At 45.7% G+C, this 13,440-nt stretch overlaps 1 protein-coding gene across 3 annotated transcripts in view; it reads right to left on the bottom strand.

The window, feature by feature from the left end:
• Positions 1-1,743, bottom strand: part of SEL1L3 (SEL1L family member 3) — a 98,019-nt gene extending 96,276 nt beyond the window's left edge. For 2 of the 3 annotated variants that reach the window (XM_019743864.3, XM_019743865.3), the window contains exon 1: positions 1,395-1,707. In XM_019743864.3, the coding sequence (XP_019599423.3) occupies positions 1,395-1,559 (165 nt within the window). In that variant the 5' untranslated portion in view covers positions 1,560-1,707. Of the gene's footprint in view, positions 1-1,394 lie in introns of all 3 variants that reach the window. The other variant, XM_019743863.3, reaches the window with a different exon arrangement.
• Positions 1,744-13,440: the final 11,697 nt, after the last annotated feature.

Genomic DNA, 13,440 nt, shown 5'->3' with positions numbered 1-13,440 from the left:
CATGAGTAAAAAAAAATGATTCACGTTAATGGACAACTTATGAAAATAAAAGTAAATCCAACCACAAAATTTGGTACTGGGTAATTTTAAAATATGAAGAAAAGCATGGTTTGCTCAACAGGTAGATGCTAAAGCAGAAGTACAATTTGCGTTTTTACACCCTCTTCCTTCAAGAAATGAAACATCCAAGAAGTAGACAGTGTTAAAAGAAACTTCAGCTGGGTGGCACATTTTTTTTTGGAATCAAATTCTAATTCCTGCAAGTGTCTCCTAAGCAGTTTTTAGCTTCTGAGAAGAAAGATTCAGAATAATGACAATGCCACATAAATGAAAAGAATTCTGGACAGCGATACTGCTCAATTTTTTTTTCTTTTTTTGCATTCTGTGAGTTTCCTATTGCATCAGTTTCATGATTCAGCATTTTTCATTTCATTTATTTACAGTAATATATGGCGAGATAACCCCAGATCTCTGCAGGATCCTGGAACATAAGGTAGGCTGGACAGGAAGGGTGTCACCTCCTGTAAATCTACTATTGTTTAGGAGAGTTCAAACCAGAAGAAAAGCCATCGCAGGAATGGAGAGATATTTCTCCACCTTTTTTCTGAGGGTCTAAATTACTCTGGTATTTTAAATGAGCTGGTTTTGAAAAACAGGTGACTGCCATTTCGTTGATGACTAAAACCGAAGCCAAGAAGTGTGGAAATTGTAACTGACATGCAAAAGCCAAACGTATTCTCAGAAATGACAATGTTCAAGACGCAGCTAAAGTCATCACTCTGGCAGCAAGCGTGTTACAAAGAACTAGATTTCTTTCTGGCATCCGCAACTTGGCTAGAGTGACCATGTTGGAGTTAAGAACGCTAGAAAGGCGAGGTTATCTCCAGTGCATTAGCAGAAAAAGGTCCCGGCCATGAGGACCCGGTGGAAACTAAAAGGAGGGTCGAGGCGGGTGGCATTCGCGAAGAGAAAGGGGCGAAGTTGGGCACGGGAAGGAAAGCAACTGCGAGTAGATTGTAAGGGAAGCCCAGGACTGGCCGGGAGGGGGCTGGAGAGTGGTGCGCGGCAGGGTGGGGAAGGAACGCGCAGTACTGAGGCTCCCAGGTAGTGGGGGACAGGACGGGTCTCGAGGGGAACCTGATCCGGGTCTGGAGCGAGTACGGCAGTGAGAGAAAGGGACACGAGCGAGAGCGCAGCGCAGCAAGTCCGGTCGACGCACCGCTCTCCGCGCCCGGGGTAACCATCCCAGGTGCCGGGAGCGCCCGGGGCGCAGCGGCCAGGAAGAGAAAACTAGCTGCACCGCACCCGCTTCGCGTGGCGGAGGTCCCAGGCCCCCACCCGCGTCCCCCGGGCCCCGCGAGAAGGGGAGGACCCGGGTAGGGTCCGGCGCTCACCAGGTAGCAGAAGAGGAGCAGCGCGCAGGCAGGGCGGCCGCCGAGGCCCGGGGAAACGCCGCCGCTTGGGGGGGCCATGGCTGCAGCCCGGGGGCCGACCGCAGGCGGCGGGGGTTGTTGCTGCTGCTGTCGCGGCCACCCGAGCCCCGCGCCACGCCGCTGCATGGCGAGGCCGCCCGGATCCGGGCCGGAACAGGTCACCTGGTGCAGGGACCGGCCCCCGCCCGAGGCGCCACCTTCCCGCCCGCCCCCGGCCGGGCCGGCCGCCGCGCGCGGGGCCACCTGCCGCCGCCGCCGGACCCGCTGCCGCCACAGCCGCTCCCGCCGTCGCCGCCCCCGCAGACCCAGCCTAGCGCCGGCTCCTCCCCGCCTTCCAGTCCCCGTCCCCTCCCGCCCCTCTGCTCCCGGCCCAGCCCGCCTCCCAGCCGCTCCCTCCCGCCGCCAGGCTTCTACCCCTCGGGGCAGCCAGCGCCCACGCAGGTGGGGACCGACCCCGGTCCCGCCCCCTGGCCGCCGCCCCCAGCCCCGGAGGCTCGGCTCCCGGCCCGCTCCCCTTTTCCCTTTCTTTCCTGTCCTCCCCCGCCCCCCTTCCCCGCTCTTCCTCTTCGCGATCTCCTCCCCTCCGTTTCCCTTTCCCCCCTCTCCCTTCTCTCTGTCACCTCTCTCTTCCTAATCCCATCTTTTTTTCCCCCCACTTTCTCTTTTTCTCCCTCCTCTTCTCATTCTTTTCCTCCCTCCAGCATTCTCCCAACCCCGCCCTCTCCTTTTGCGGGGCGCGCAGCCTAGTTCTCGCCGGTGCAATGGGTTTTGCTCTGTTGCTTTTTTGACGAGGGCGCCATTCCCGCTGGGCGCCGGGAGAGTGAGTGTGCCCCCTGGAGTTGCGCCACGCAGCGGCCCAGCTTTCAGCCCTTGAGGATAGATTTTGACCCCTGCCAACCTCCACCTGTCCACCTGCTGGGGTGGGGCCGCCTCCCTGTCCGCACATTTTTAGCGGGAGTTGTGCCCCCAAGCTTGCCGGCTGGTTCGCGGCACGTTGTGCATGTTTCCCGAGGGTTTTGTGTGGTGCCGCGGCCGCCGCCGAGCTCTTTGTCTTAATTGTCCGGAGTATCGGCGCCCAAAGCGGGTTTGTATTTGATTTGCATCTCTGTGTCCCGGCTTCCACTTTGGAGCGAAAAGAAAATGAATTAATTAGGCCAATGCAATTGTATTCAAGCCCCAAATGAGAGAGGTGAGGATCTCGAAGTGTATAAACGGCTTTAAAAAATTTAAAAATCCAGTCATGGGCCTTGGCGACGCAGGTTGGGACTGGCTGCTCACTGAACCGGACTCCGCCGTCTACAGGCCCAGGCGGAGCAGGGGTGCGGCCAACAGCGCGACCCCCAGCCGGAGGCCCGCCCTGGCGCCCTGGGAAGGCCATGGCTGTGCCCAGTGGCTCAGACAACTAACCGCTTGGGCTCGCAGCTGCTGCTCCGAAACAGTTAACCCACCTTCGAAAGTTCGCAAAAGCCTTCCTTTGGCACTGGTGGATTTGTGCGGATTGGAATTTATAACGGATTGGGAGCCTGAGAAGGCACAGCCCTTTCCTTGTGGCCACCACAGTCGGTCAAGTCACAACTGGCATCGGGAGAGGCTGGCTGTGAACATGGGATGCCCAGGGTTGGGTTCTACCAGCTTTGGAATCCCGTGGTCCTGGATGGGCCCTCAGCCATCTCATTACAGGCCTGGCCACACACAGCTCCTCAGCTGAGTCATCCCTTACTTTTTTTAGGTCACCAGAGAGCTGTGGCCCTGGGTCAGGCTCTTGGCCCAGAGTCACCACTGCAAGGTGATGCCTTATATCAGTGGTTCTCAGACTTCAGCCTGCATCCAAATCACCAGGACAGCTTGTGAAAACACGTGTGGCTGGACAGCCTTGCTAGAATTTCGGAGTTAGTCAGTCCTGGATGGCCCTTGAGAAGCAGCTTTCCTAACAAGCTCCCCGTTAATGCTGATGCTGCTAGTCCAGAGACCCCATTTCCAGAACCACTGGCTTATAGGAAAGGGTCATTTCTGCTTGTCTCACATCCAGCAGCCACCACTTTAAAGCCTTTGAGGGTTTCTTTGTTTGACAGATGTCACCACCACTCCGTCCCCCTTCCACAGACCCAAAGCATTTCAAATTCTCCTGTGTGATGTGGAAAACTATTTATTCTATCGAGTGCCCAAAAGGATAAAAGACTTGGTGACTTTGTCCCAGATCATGTCTATATTTTTTCTATCAGGCCAAAGTATAATCTCTACTTTTTAATGATTGTGGAAGAAAAATTGTTCGCCAGTTCTGGAGAATGGGGCTTCACAATATCTGTCGAATCGGCTTGCCTTGGTGGGCACTGAATGACATCCTAGACCAGTAGTTCTGACTCTGAAATGGTTTAAGATTGGTAAAATCTCAGGACCACGGCAGCTGGCCAACTAATAACTTGTCAAGTAAAAATATTTTAAGCAAACAAAATAAACAATACCCAAATACACTCACAATATCTTGTATCAACATTATTTTATTAAAAAGACAGGGCATGTTTATCATCAATTAGGAAGGACCTAATACCGTAATAAAGGACAGTCCTTTAAACTGAATATAATTTGCTTGTGAAAAACTCCCAACTGGTCTTTGTCTTATTTTGCTGTGGACCAGTGGTAATGTACCTTCGGACTGGCATTGTCCTGCTGACACTTGGAAACCACATTTCTAGGGACTCAAGATATGCAGGGTACAGAGATCTGCCACTACAGAGACAACTGAACTCTCGGTTACAGGAGGTAAGGGGAGGGCACTACGTGGTAGTGAGGAACCCTCCCTCTTCCCACTTCCGTCCTACATAAATCACTGGAGCCCAGGCAAATGCCACAGCTCTAGGGAGCCATCCTCATGACCTCAGGTCTAAACTGAATTGGTCGTTTCTCTTTGTCCCACCAAGCGTTGCCTGTAGCCCCATGTGGCAATTGGCTAATCCTGCTTTATACTGTAGTCGGTTTGTTGGCCTGGTCTCCTCCAGTAGAATATAAGCTCCTTGAAAGCAGAGGTTGTTTCTTAATCAGCTCTCTATATTCCCCCCATGCCTTGTATAGAAAGCGCTCAGATATAGTCACTAAATAAAATGGAATCCATCATGGTCCTTTTTCATTTTTTCTTCAATCCTTCCTTCCAATCTTCTTCCATCCTTCCTTCTATTTCTTTTTTATTCATGATTATCTCCTCCATCTTCTTCCCATAGTCAAAGGTCTGAGGAATCCCATAGCCTTCTCCTCTCCTACCTCTTTCCTTTGCAATTTCAGATAATTCAGAATAAAGATGAATGAACTGTGACATTTGCCTTTTACATCAAAATAGAAGAGAATAACACAAAAATAGAAGACTGCTGTCAGACAACACATTCTCCATCTCGATGGGAAAACCATGGCTTTTTTTTCTGCCTTGGATTACCTTCAGCCTCTAGCTAAATCCTGCATGCTATTTTTAATGTCCAGTCCTTCCATTTTTCTCACAATGCCAAGGCTTTACCTGCCCTAAATCCATTTCCTGTCTCTTCTTCCTGTTTCACATCCTCCATCTTGACCAATTCCTTATTTCTTCCTTCATTAGAATAGTCTACCAAATACCATCCTCATGTCCTGGTCACCAGACTCCATCTTTTAAGCCTCAAGTCTGAGTCTACAGACTCCCTTCCTATGGGCCACAGAGCCTGTAGCAAAGAGGGGATGAAAGCTCTTGTACAACCTGAGAGTTTTTCCAGGTATTTCTATGGGAATGCTGAAGGTCTCCAAATCACTCAGTCTGTAACCCTGCTCCGAAATGAACTGTATTTCTGGGCCTGTCAGATGAAATGCTGCTGCTCTTGGTTATTTTTGGCTCTTTACCCTTCTGAATAGGTGCATATTCAGCTCAATTCTTCCCCATCCAGAGCTGGGAAAAAGCAGGCAGCTTCCCTTAGCCAAGTTGCCTTGTCAGGAGCACTTGCCCTAAGCAGCAGCTATCGAAACTCTCTGATTGCACACAGGCTGTTTGTGCCTTGCGCAGGTGGGCAGTGGGGCAGTCCACTCTCTGGTCACTGATGAAGAGCTCATTGAGCTGAGCACCCCGGAGCAGGTGCCGTCAGGGGTCCAGCGCCTCCTCACTCAAACATAAGTCTGCATCCTGGCCTGCGGGTATGGCTGCAAAAACTTCTCCTGCCGTCCTTGGGGGACCTAGGATGGGAGATGGGACATTTCAGGCTCAGTGAGCACAGAAAAACTATATACTGAGGGTCTGGGGAAGGAGGTTACCCTGGGATGCAGAAGGTCAATGGCATGTGTCCATAAGTGGAACGATATCTTTGGGTGAACGTGTTGAGAAGAACATGTGTGTGAAAAAGAAGTGGAGTGGACAGAAGTTGGGTGTGAATGTGCAGATCCACATGGGATGGAGAGTAAGAGGAAAGAGTGAGCACCAAGGGAGAGGATGTCAGTGTAAATAATTGAGGACAGACAGTGAGTGCATGTGAGCGCTCTGGGAAGGAAGGTTGTGTCTGCAAGTCCTGACAATATGTTATAACTGTATCCGCAGCTGAAATCGTGATGCTCAGGCAGGTATTAACATCAACGTAGGGCTTTTAGTCCATCAGTACTATACAATATCAAGTAAAACGAAATGTAAAGATCAGCTGTACCTATATGGACGCTTAGCAAGGCTCATGGAAAACTAAGAAAAACGTATAGAAGGGGAAGCTAGACCAGGGTCCTCTTAGTAGCTACTGACCTCTGCAGCTTTTCCTGAGATTTCTTTTTAAAGTTCTTACCAAGTATTTGGTGTATCAATTCATTTCCTCCTCATGGCATCAGTAGCATTTTACAGATGAAGAAACTGAGTCGTTGGACAGACCAGAGATCCACGGCCAGAAGGTGGCAGAGCCAGTTTGGACTCAGGCGTTTTGCTTAAGGACTGGAGCTCACACCACTACATTAAACTTGTGCTGTGAAGGCGTGATGGAGACTCACGCAGGTGTGCAGCATGTAGGGAAGGCACCCCTGGGTTTTAGACGTATGTCTGTCAGTGCTTTGCCAGGTGCTTGAGAACATAGATTGCCTGGACACACCTGTCCAGGGCCCATTCCACCACTTCCTAGCTGGGTTACCTCGGGCAGGTCACTAATCCTTTTGGAAACTTAGTCTCCAGCTCTATAAAAATGGGGATAAGTTGCTCATCTTCCCATTTACGTGGAGTCGTGAAGGCCAGGTAAGGTAGCATAGGTAAGTGCATGGTAAATTATCAAGCCCTAGTCAAGAGTAAAGCATCATTTGTGTATTATTCACACTTGCCTGCTTACAAAAAAGGCCCACAAGGAAGGCTACATCCCTGATAAGACAATGAAAACTAGAAGGTTTATGAATACCTGCAGAAGCATACCTCCAAAGTACAGCCCACCTATGAACCACATCTCCCATTATAACCCCAGGGGAGGTGTCGGCGAGAGCCTGTAAACTACTTTCTGGGGCTCTGTCCCCACAGGAGGCATTTGCTCTGTGGGAAGCCAGCTGCCGTGTGTGAACTGTGACCCCACACTGTTGTGAAAGACCCCAAGCTAGGCAGGTGCCAGACATGTGAATGAGCAAACCATCTTGAACATCTACCATGTTTCCCCGAAAATAAGACCTAGTCGGACCATCAGCTCTAATGCATCTTTTGGAGCAAAAATTAATATAAGACCTGGTCTTATTTTAATATAAGACCTGGTCTTTAATATAATATAACAACATAACGTAATATAATATAATACCGGGTCTAATATATAATATAATAAATATAACATAGTATAATACCCGGTATAATATAATATAATATAATATAACATAATGTAATATAATATAATATACAATACTGGATCTTATATTAATTTTTGCTCCAAAAGACGCATTAGAGCTGATTGTCTGGCTAGGTCTTATTTTCGGGGAAACACAGTAGCACAATTGAGCCGTCAGGTGATTCTATCCCCAGCCACCATCCAACTGAAGCTGCATGTGACTCCCCAAGCAAGACCTGCCCGGCTGAGTCTGTCAGCTCATTGAACCATGAAAGATAAAAATAAACTGTTGTTTTGAGCCACTAAGTTTGGAGGTAGTTTATTCACAGCAATAGATAACTGAAACAGTGCCCTAGGCTAATATTAACATTTTAACTCAACGATATAGTTAACTTTGAGCTTCCTAGCATCCAGAGTGAAAAGGGGAACAGGATGGATTATTTGCACTTATTTCCTTGAGGTAATATGGTTTACCTGAATGGATAGTTCATCTGACTCATCTCCTTGCAATTAAATCAGAGTGAAATTTAAACCATCTTCCTTCCATGAGAATTTCTCCTATCTTTACCAAAACTACAGTTGTGCAAATTCTACAACGTGCCTTGCTGGAGCAAACCAAAGAATTGTCATTCTCACTAATGCCCCTTGTGTTTGCCCAAATCTTTCAGGCTGTAGCTCAAGCCCAATTTCTACTGTTTGGTTCTCAGGGCATCTTCTGCCTCCTGCCTCATTCCCATCCCAAATTATGTCACAAAAGGGCTTGGTGACTCTGGGGTCCTAAGCAGCCCAAACTAATGATTAAAATAGAAATGCTGAAAATAGTTGAAACTGAAGCAGATTGGATGATTTATTCAAACCTTCAGGAAAAATTACTGTTCAGCCAAAATTGAAATTTAGACTTGCGGTTCCTAATCAACTAGAATGCAATACTTCCCTGGCACTAACCCCTAAAAAGGGAAAGGAAAACAATACATAAAATATATGCATGGCTGTCCTTGCGTCCTTTCGAACCTGTGCCCTGGGAGATAAGGAACCATATCTGTCTTCTGAATAGTGCGATGCTTAACACCTTACTGGTACTTATTAAAGCTTTTCTTCATTAAGTGACCTTCCAAGTCTACGATAATGAGACATAAACATGAGTGTGAACCAGTGATTTCCATTCTCTCCAGTGTGGCCTTGATGAATCAGTGTCACTTGCCTTCTGGTCCCATTCTGGGAGCTCTGCATTAGCACGCAGGTATCTGAGGTCACCTCCCTCACTTGGTACCTGAATTAGGTCCAGGCAACTCTGTGAAGGTAGTGAACTTTCACTTTTTGTGTCGTTGACCTCATTTTCTATACTCTTTCCCCTCATTTGTCTTCAGACCCCTACATTGGGCTTCAGAATCCTTACGCTGAAACTCTGGGGGTAGCCTAATGGTTGGGAGAAAGGGCCAGACTCAAATCCCAGCTGCGTTCCTTAGCCCTACATTTGCAGAAACACTTTCCAATCATCAAAACCTTTCACATCTGTGTTTCAGTTCATTGTCTCCACAGTTCTGTGGAGTAAATTGTTATGGGTTGAATTGTATCCTAACTCCTGGCACCTGTGAATATGAGCTTATTTAAAAATAGAGTCTTTGCTATGTAATCAAGTTAAGATGAGATCACAGGGTGGGTCCTAATCCAACCAATATGACTGGGGCTCTTACGAGAAGATGGAAGTGTGAAGACACAGAGGGGAGACGGCCACATGAAGACTGAGCAGAGATTGGAACTTTTCTGCCAAGAGCCAAGGAAAGCCTGGGGCTTCTAGAAGCTGGAAGACACAAGGAGGGATCCTTCTTTGTCAGTGCCTTAATGTTGGACATCTGCCTTCTAGAACTGTAAGACAATAAACTTCTGCTGTTTCAAAACTACCCAGTTTAGAGAACTTTGTTCCAGCAGCCTTAGAAAACTAATAAATAGGTGTTGTCATTTTTCCTATACTTTAAAATCCAATGTTATTGGGTACCTACTGTGTATCAGCCTCTGTGCTGAATTCTGCAAATTGGACCCAAGGCTACAGGTTGATACAAAGCAGATAAAAGACCCTGAGCTTTCTGATGAATTTCCTTGCTCATTCCTTTGTGCCTCAGGCTTTCCCAGGCATCCCCCACCCATCACCACTGCCTGGTGTGTGCCCATTCCCACAGCTATTTCACAGGTACACAATGCTGGGACTAGAAGTGACTTGGGAGGTCTCCTGATCCATCTCCCGGGTTTTCTAGGTGTGTGCCAGGTGAGGTTCAGAGGGGTCGTGCTACCAGTAGAAAGGCGGCAGTGAACTCCAACACTTCTCACTCTGACTCTAATTAATTCATGTTATGAATAAATGCAACAAACAACAAATGTTGTGGAATGAACACTAAATTATTAACGACTAGTAAAAAGAATGTGTTGTACCTCCCAGAGGTATTTGAACGTGAAACAACGCCTTAACCCAGAGAAGTGAGTTTCTGATAGTGAGATGGGGTGGGGGTGGGCAAAGCAAGGCAGGGAAATTTGGGAGGCGAGGGCAGACTCTTTCCCTGACCCTTTATCTTACATACCTGAAGCAACTTCTGTGTCTGCTCAGGATAGGACTGGCTACTTTGGAAAATTCTGGAAGTGAGCCGAGGAAGAGCTAGCTGTCCTCTGTACTTTGAGACGCCATGCAGGGCTGGTGACCACTGCCTTTCTGGATTCAGAAGGAAGCACTGGCCTCATTATATGCGTGTACCACGACTGCTGTTTTAAACTCCAATACTGCTGAACAATTCAGAAATAGATCCATTATAGGTCTGCTTTAGCCCCAGGGCTTTAACATAGGTCACTAGAAAACCCAAGATTGCACAGTAATTCAAATTCTTCAGAGAAAAAGAAAAAAATTCTCTTTGGCAACCCCTCTACCCACCCACCTCCCTTCCCCCAGCAGAACAGGAGTGTCTCTTCGTGTCTGTAGTGCTTTGGAATAAATAGCTCTTACACTGAACTTGAAATCTAAATTTTTCTTCAGCTATTAATTGATAAGAGCAGCTCATTTTCCTTCTCATGCTCTGAAGTAAGATTACAGTGTAAATAAACTGGGTCAGGTTTAGCAGGACGGACGTGAACTGTTCCCTAATTCCTCTTAATCTCTGGTAAAGGAATAACTAGGATTTGGATGTCAACATTCAATAAACAATTATGTCGCTTTTGCCAACGCCATCTACGTTATTAGGCCATCTACATTTTGTTCCCTCAAAGACAGTTCACGGAAACTCCAAACCGTGTTGTTCAACTGCAACCTCCTTATTTTGTGTTAGCCCACAAGTGAAGTCGAGGTTGTAGGAGGGATTTGATTTCATTTATATTAATTTTTAGAGTAAAAGCATCTCTTGTTTGACTTGAAACAGAAGTCAGTTAACAAGGGTTTTCTCGACTACTGATCAGCCACAACGTGCACAGCATTTCATGAGCCTGGCTTCTCATTTTCACAGCGCACGAGAATCATTATCTAATTATTAATCTCACCCTAGAGTTCTGAGGAGCTTAGGACGCCTGCTGAAGTTAATCACCGCTTTTACCTATAGATCTGGTGCTAACTCACTGGGTTTGATCCGGTGCCCACAATATGGTGGGCACTGATAGAAGTGACAGAAGGGAAAAAGAATTAAACAGAAGGAAATGAAGAAGAGGAAGGAGAAAGCACCAGAAAGGAGGAAGGGGCGAGCAACCAAAACTAGATTGGAACTTCAAAACACCTCATTAGGAAAATGCGGCAGTTAAGAAAGAACTCGCCAAGTAATCGGCTTCAACTTCAATTAATTATTCATTTATATATATTTATGTGGCACACTTTCTCTAGGGAGCCCAATGCGCTCTACAAACATATTAAATAATTAACTCTCTCAAATCTAAGTGAAGTGGGAAGGCAGCAAATTGACTCCATAAAAGGCCAAGCAGATTGGTAAGTGATGACTGAATGTCTCACTTTGGCGAGGTAATCCCATGTGATATTCACCAGAGGCCACGTGGCAAAAGGCCTCTTCCACGGGCTAATAGGATACTATGGTAATCTGTCCTGGCACCTTCCAGAGTAAGCAGTTTTTGTTTATATAGATAAGTGATGATAGGTGGATAAACAGACAGACAGGGAGACACCTAAATAGATATGAATTACTATAGAAATCCAGTATATTTTGATGGAGGGTGTTATTAGAAGATAGTCGAATGGGGTACATTTAAAAAAAATACTGCCTTCAAGACAAAAATAAAAGTGAGGAAGTACTTCAAAGCAAGAACATCAATTACGGTATTAAATAAAATGAAACTACAAAGGTCAAACGCCAAGGACACCATGAAAAACAACCGCCACAAGAACCTGTAACACAAATGGCTTAAATATCTCTCCGGAAAGTGTAAATGCATCCAAATCAGTGGTGGACAAAAACAAGCAAGAAACTTAAGACATTTTAAACAAAGAAGTGAAAGTGGCAGCTGTTCAGATGCAGTGAAAATGGCTGCAGAGTAGGCAGGGCAGCCACATTGTCATCAGAAAATTCAAGCCTTCGTGGGCTAAGACTTCTTGGTCAATTACAGGAACAGACTTTTCTGTTCTCAGTGTATCTTAAAACTAGTGAATTGGAATCCATGCAGGTTTGGGGTGAGATCATGGTAATTAAAACCACATCATGCATTTGTTCTTGTACATATCGCCCGAAGACACATCACCAGCAGCTAATGTTGAGATTTGGCCAACTAACCTACAGGAAGTTTCAGCGTGGGAGAGGATGGTGATTAACAAGAAACCAGGTTTTCTTACCTTTTTAAAATGAAAGATAACCTTACCCCCAAGACCACTAGCAGGAAATTAAAATAAAAAAGGACAGGGTGGTGAGTAGGGAAGTAAGAAACTTTTTTTAAAAAAGCAAACAAAACCGCTCTATTGATTCCCAACTCCACCTGGAATCCTGACTGCTTTCAATTTTTATTTTTTATTTTTTGAAGAGAAGCAACTTGGTGTGTGGGACAGAATTGGTTCTCCACTAATTCCCAATCAAGGCTTTTGAGCAAGTTGTTTGATCCTACTGAGCTGCCTTATCCATTGAAATGATGACAGCCACTCTCAGGATTGTTCTGAGGATTAAATGCAATTGTGGCTGGGGAAGTGCTTTGGCGAACTACATAAATGTGGGGTTATTAGTGTCATTTTGGACAGGAATGAAAGCCTTACTGTTCAGGGCACCTAGTTCTCAGTGTCAGGATTGAAAAACTCACAGGTCTCTTCCTCCCACCCTCTTTCATAAGACAAACATCCCATTCTCCTGCCACTGGAATGTTCTAAAATCATGCTCCAGTTTCAAAGATGTTCATCTCATGTTCTTACTTGCTTGCGCCCCTGGACTAACCCAAGTTTAGTTGGCTAATTTCAACCTTAGTCAAGGATCATTCTTCAGTCTTACTATAAAAAGACCAATATTTTCCTGCCCAATCCTCCTGCTTGCAGCAGTACAGATGAAAAAATACGCCCTCTCTCTCTATTCCTTCAGGGGCTGTAGATAAATTCTTCTTCCCCAAATTAAACATGTGAGCTCCCTGGGATGACTTCTGTTTAGAGCTTTCTGATATTCACACCAACTAAGTTTTCTAACTCCAGTCACATTTTTAGTGGACATAGCTTATACCTTCTAATCTAAAATATCAAAAGCTTTTTCAAATCACATAAGCCACGGTATCATTAATATTTTAGGTGGTATTTTTATGATTATTTACATTATGAACCTGTCCCAGGATATTTGCTTATTCTAATATATATATACCAGGGGTGCCAAAAAAATGTAAACACATTTTAAGAGATGTTAACACTTTGGTCAACGTTGCTCAAGCAGTAGTTCGCCGTAATCAGAAGTGTCTGGACGCTGATGGTAACCACTTTGATCACCTCTTGTAATCGCAGAAGTCAAACGTGACTTGTATTCATCTTTTGTTATCAGTATATATTAATACAGTTTTTTCCTTTCTTAAAATGTGTATATATATTTTTTGGCGATATGTATATATATAGTTTGAGTCTATTTTATACATTACAGAGAAAAACCAAACAAAATAACTATATATAACTCTATATAACATAACTCTATATATGTTAGATAGAGTTTAAACTTATTTTGTATATATGTTTATATAATTTATATATTTTGTATATACATAAGTTTAAACTTGTCTATTTCTAATTTCAACTCACC

Source organism: Rhinolophus sinicus, chromosome 1 (genome assembly GCF_057876585.1).
Source record: "Rhinolophus sinicus isolate RSI-liver-muscle chromosome 1, RSI-T2T, whole genome shotgun sequence".
Lineage (NCBI taxonomy): Eukaryota > Metazoa > Chordata > Mammalia > Chiroptera > Rhinolophidae > Rhinolophus > Rhinolophus sinicus.
This window is presented reverse-complemented; position numbering and strand designations above follow the sequence as displayed.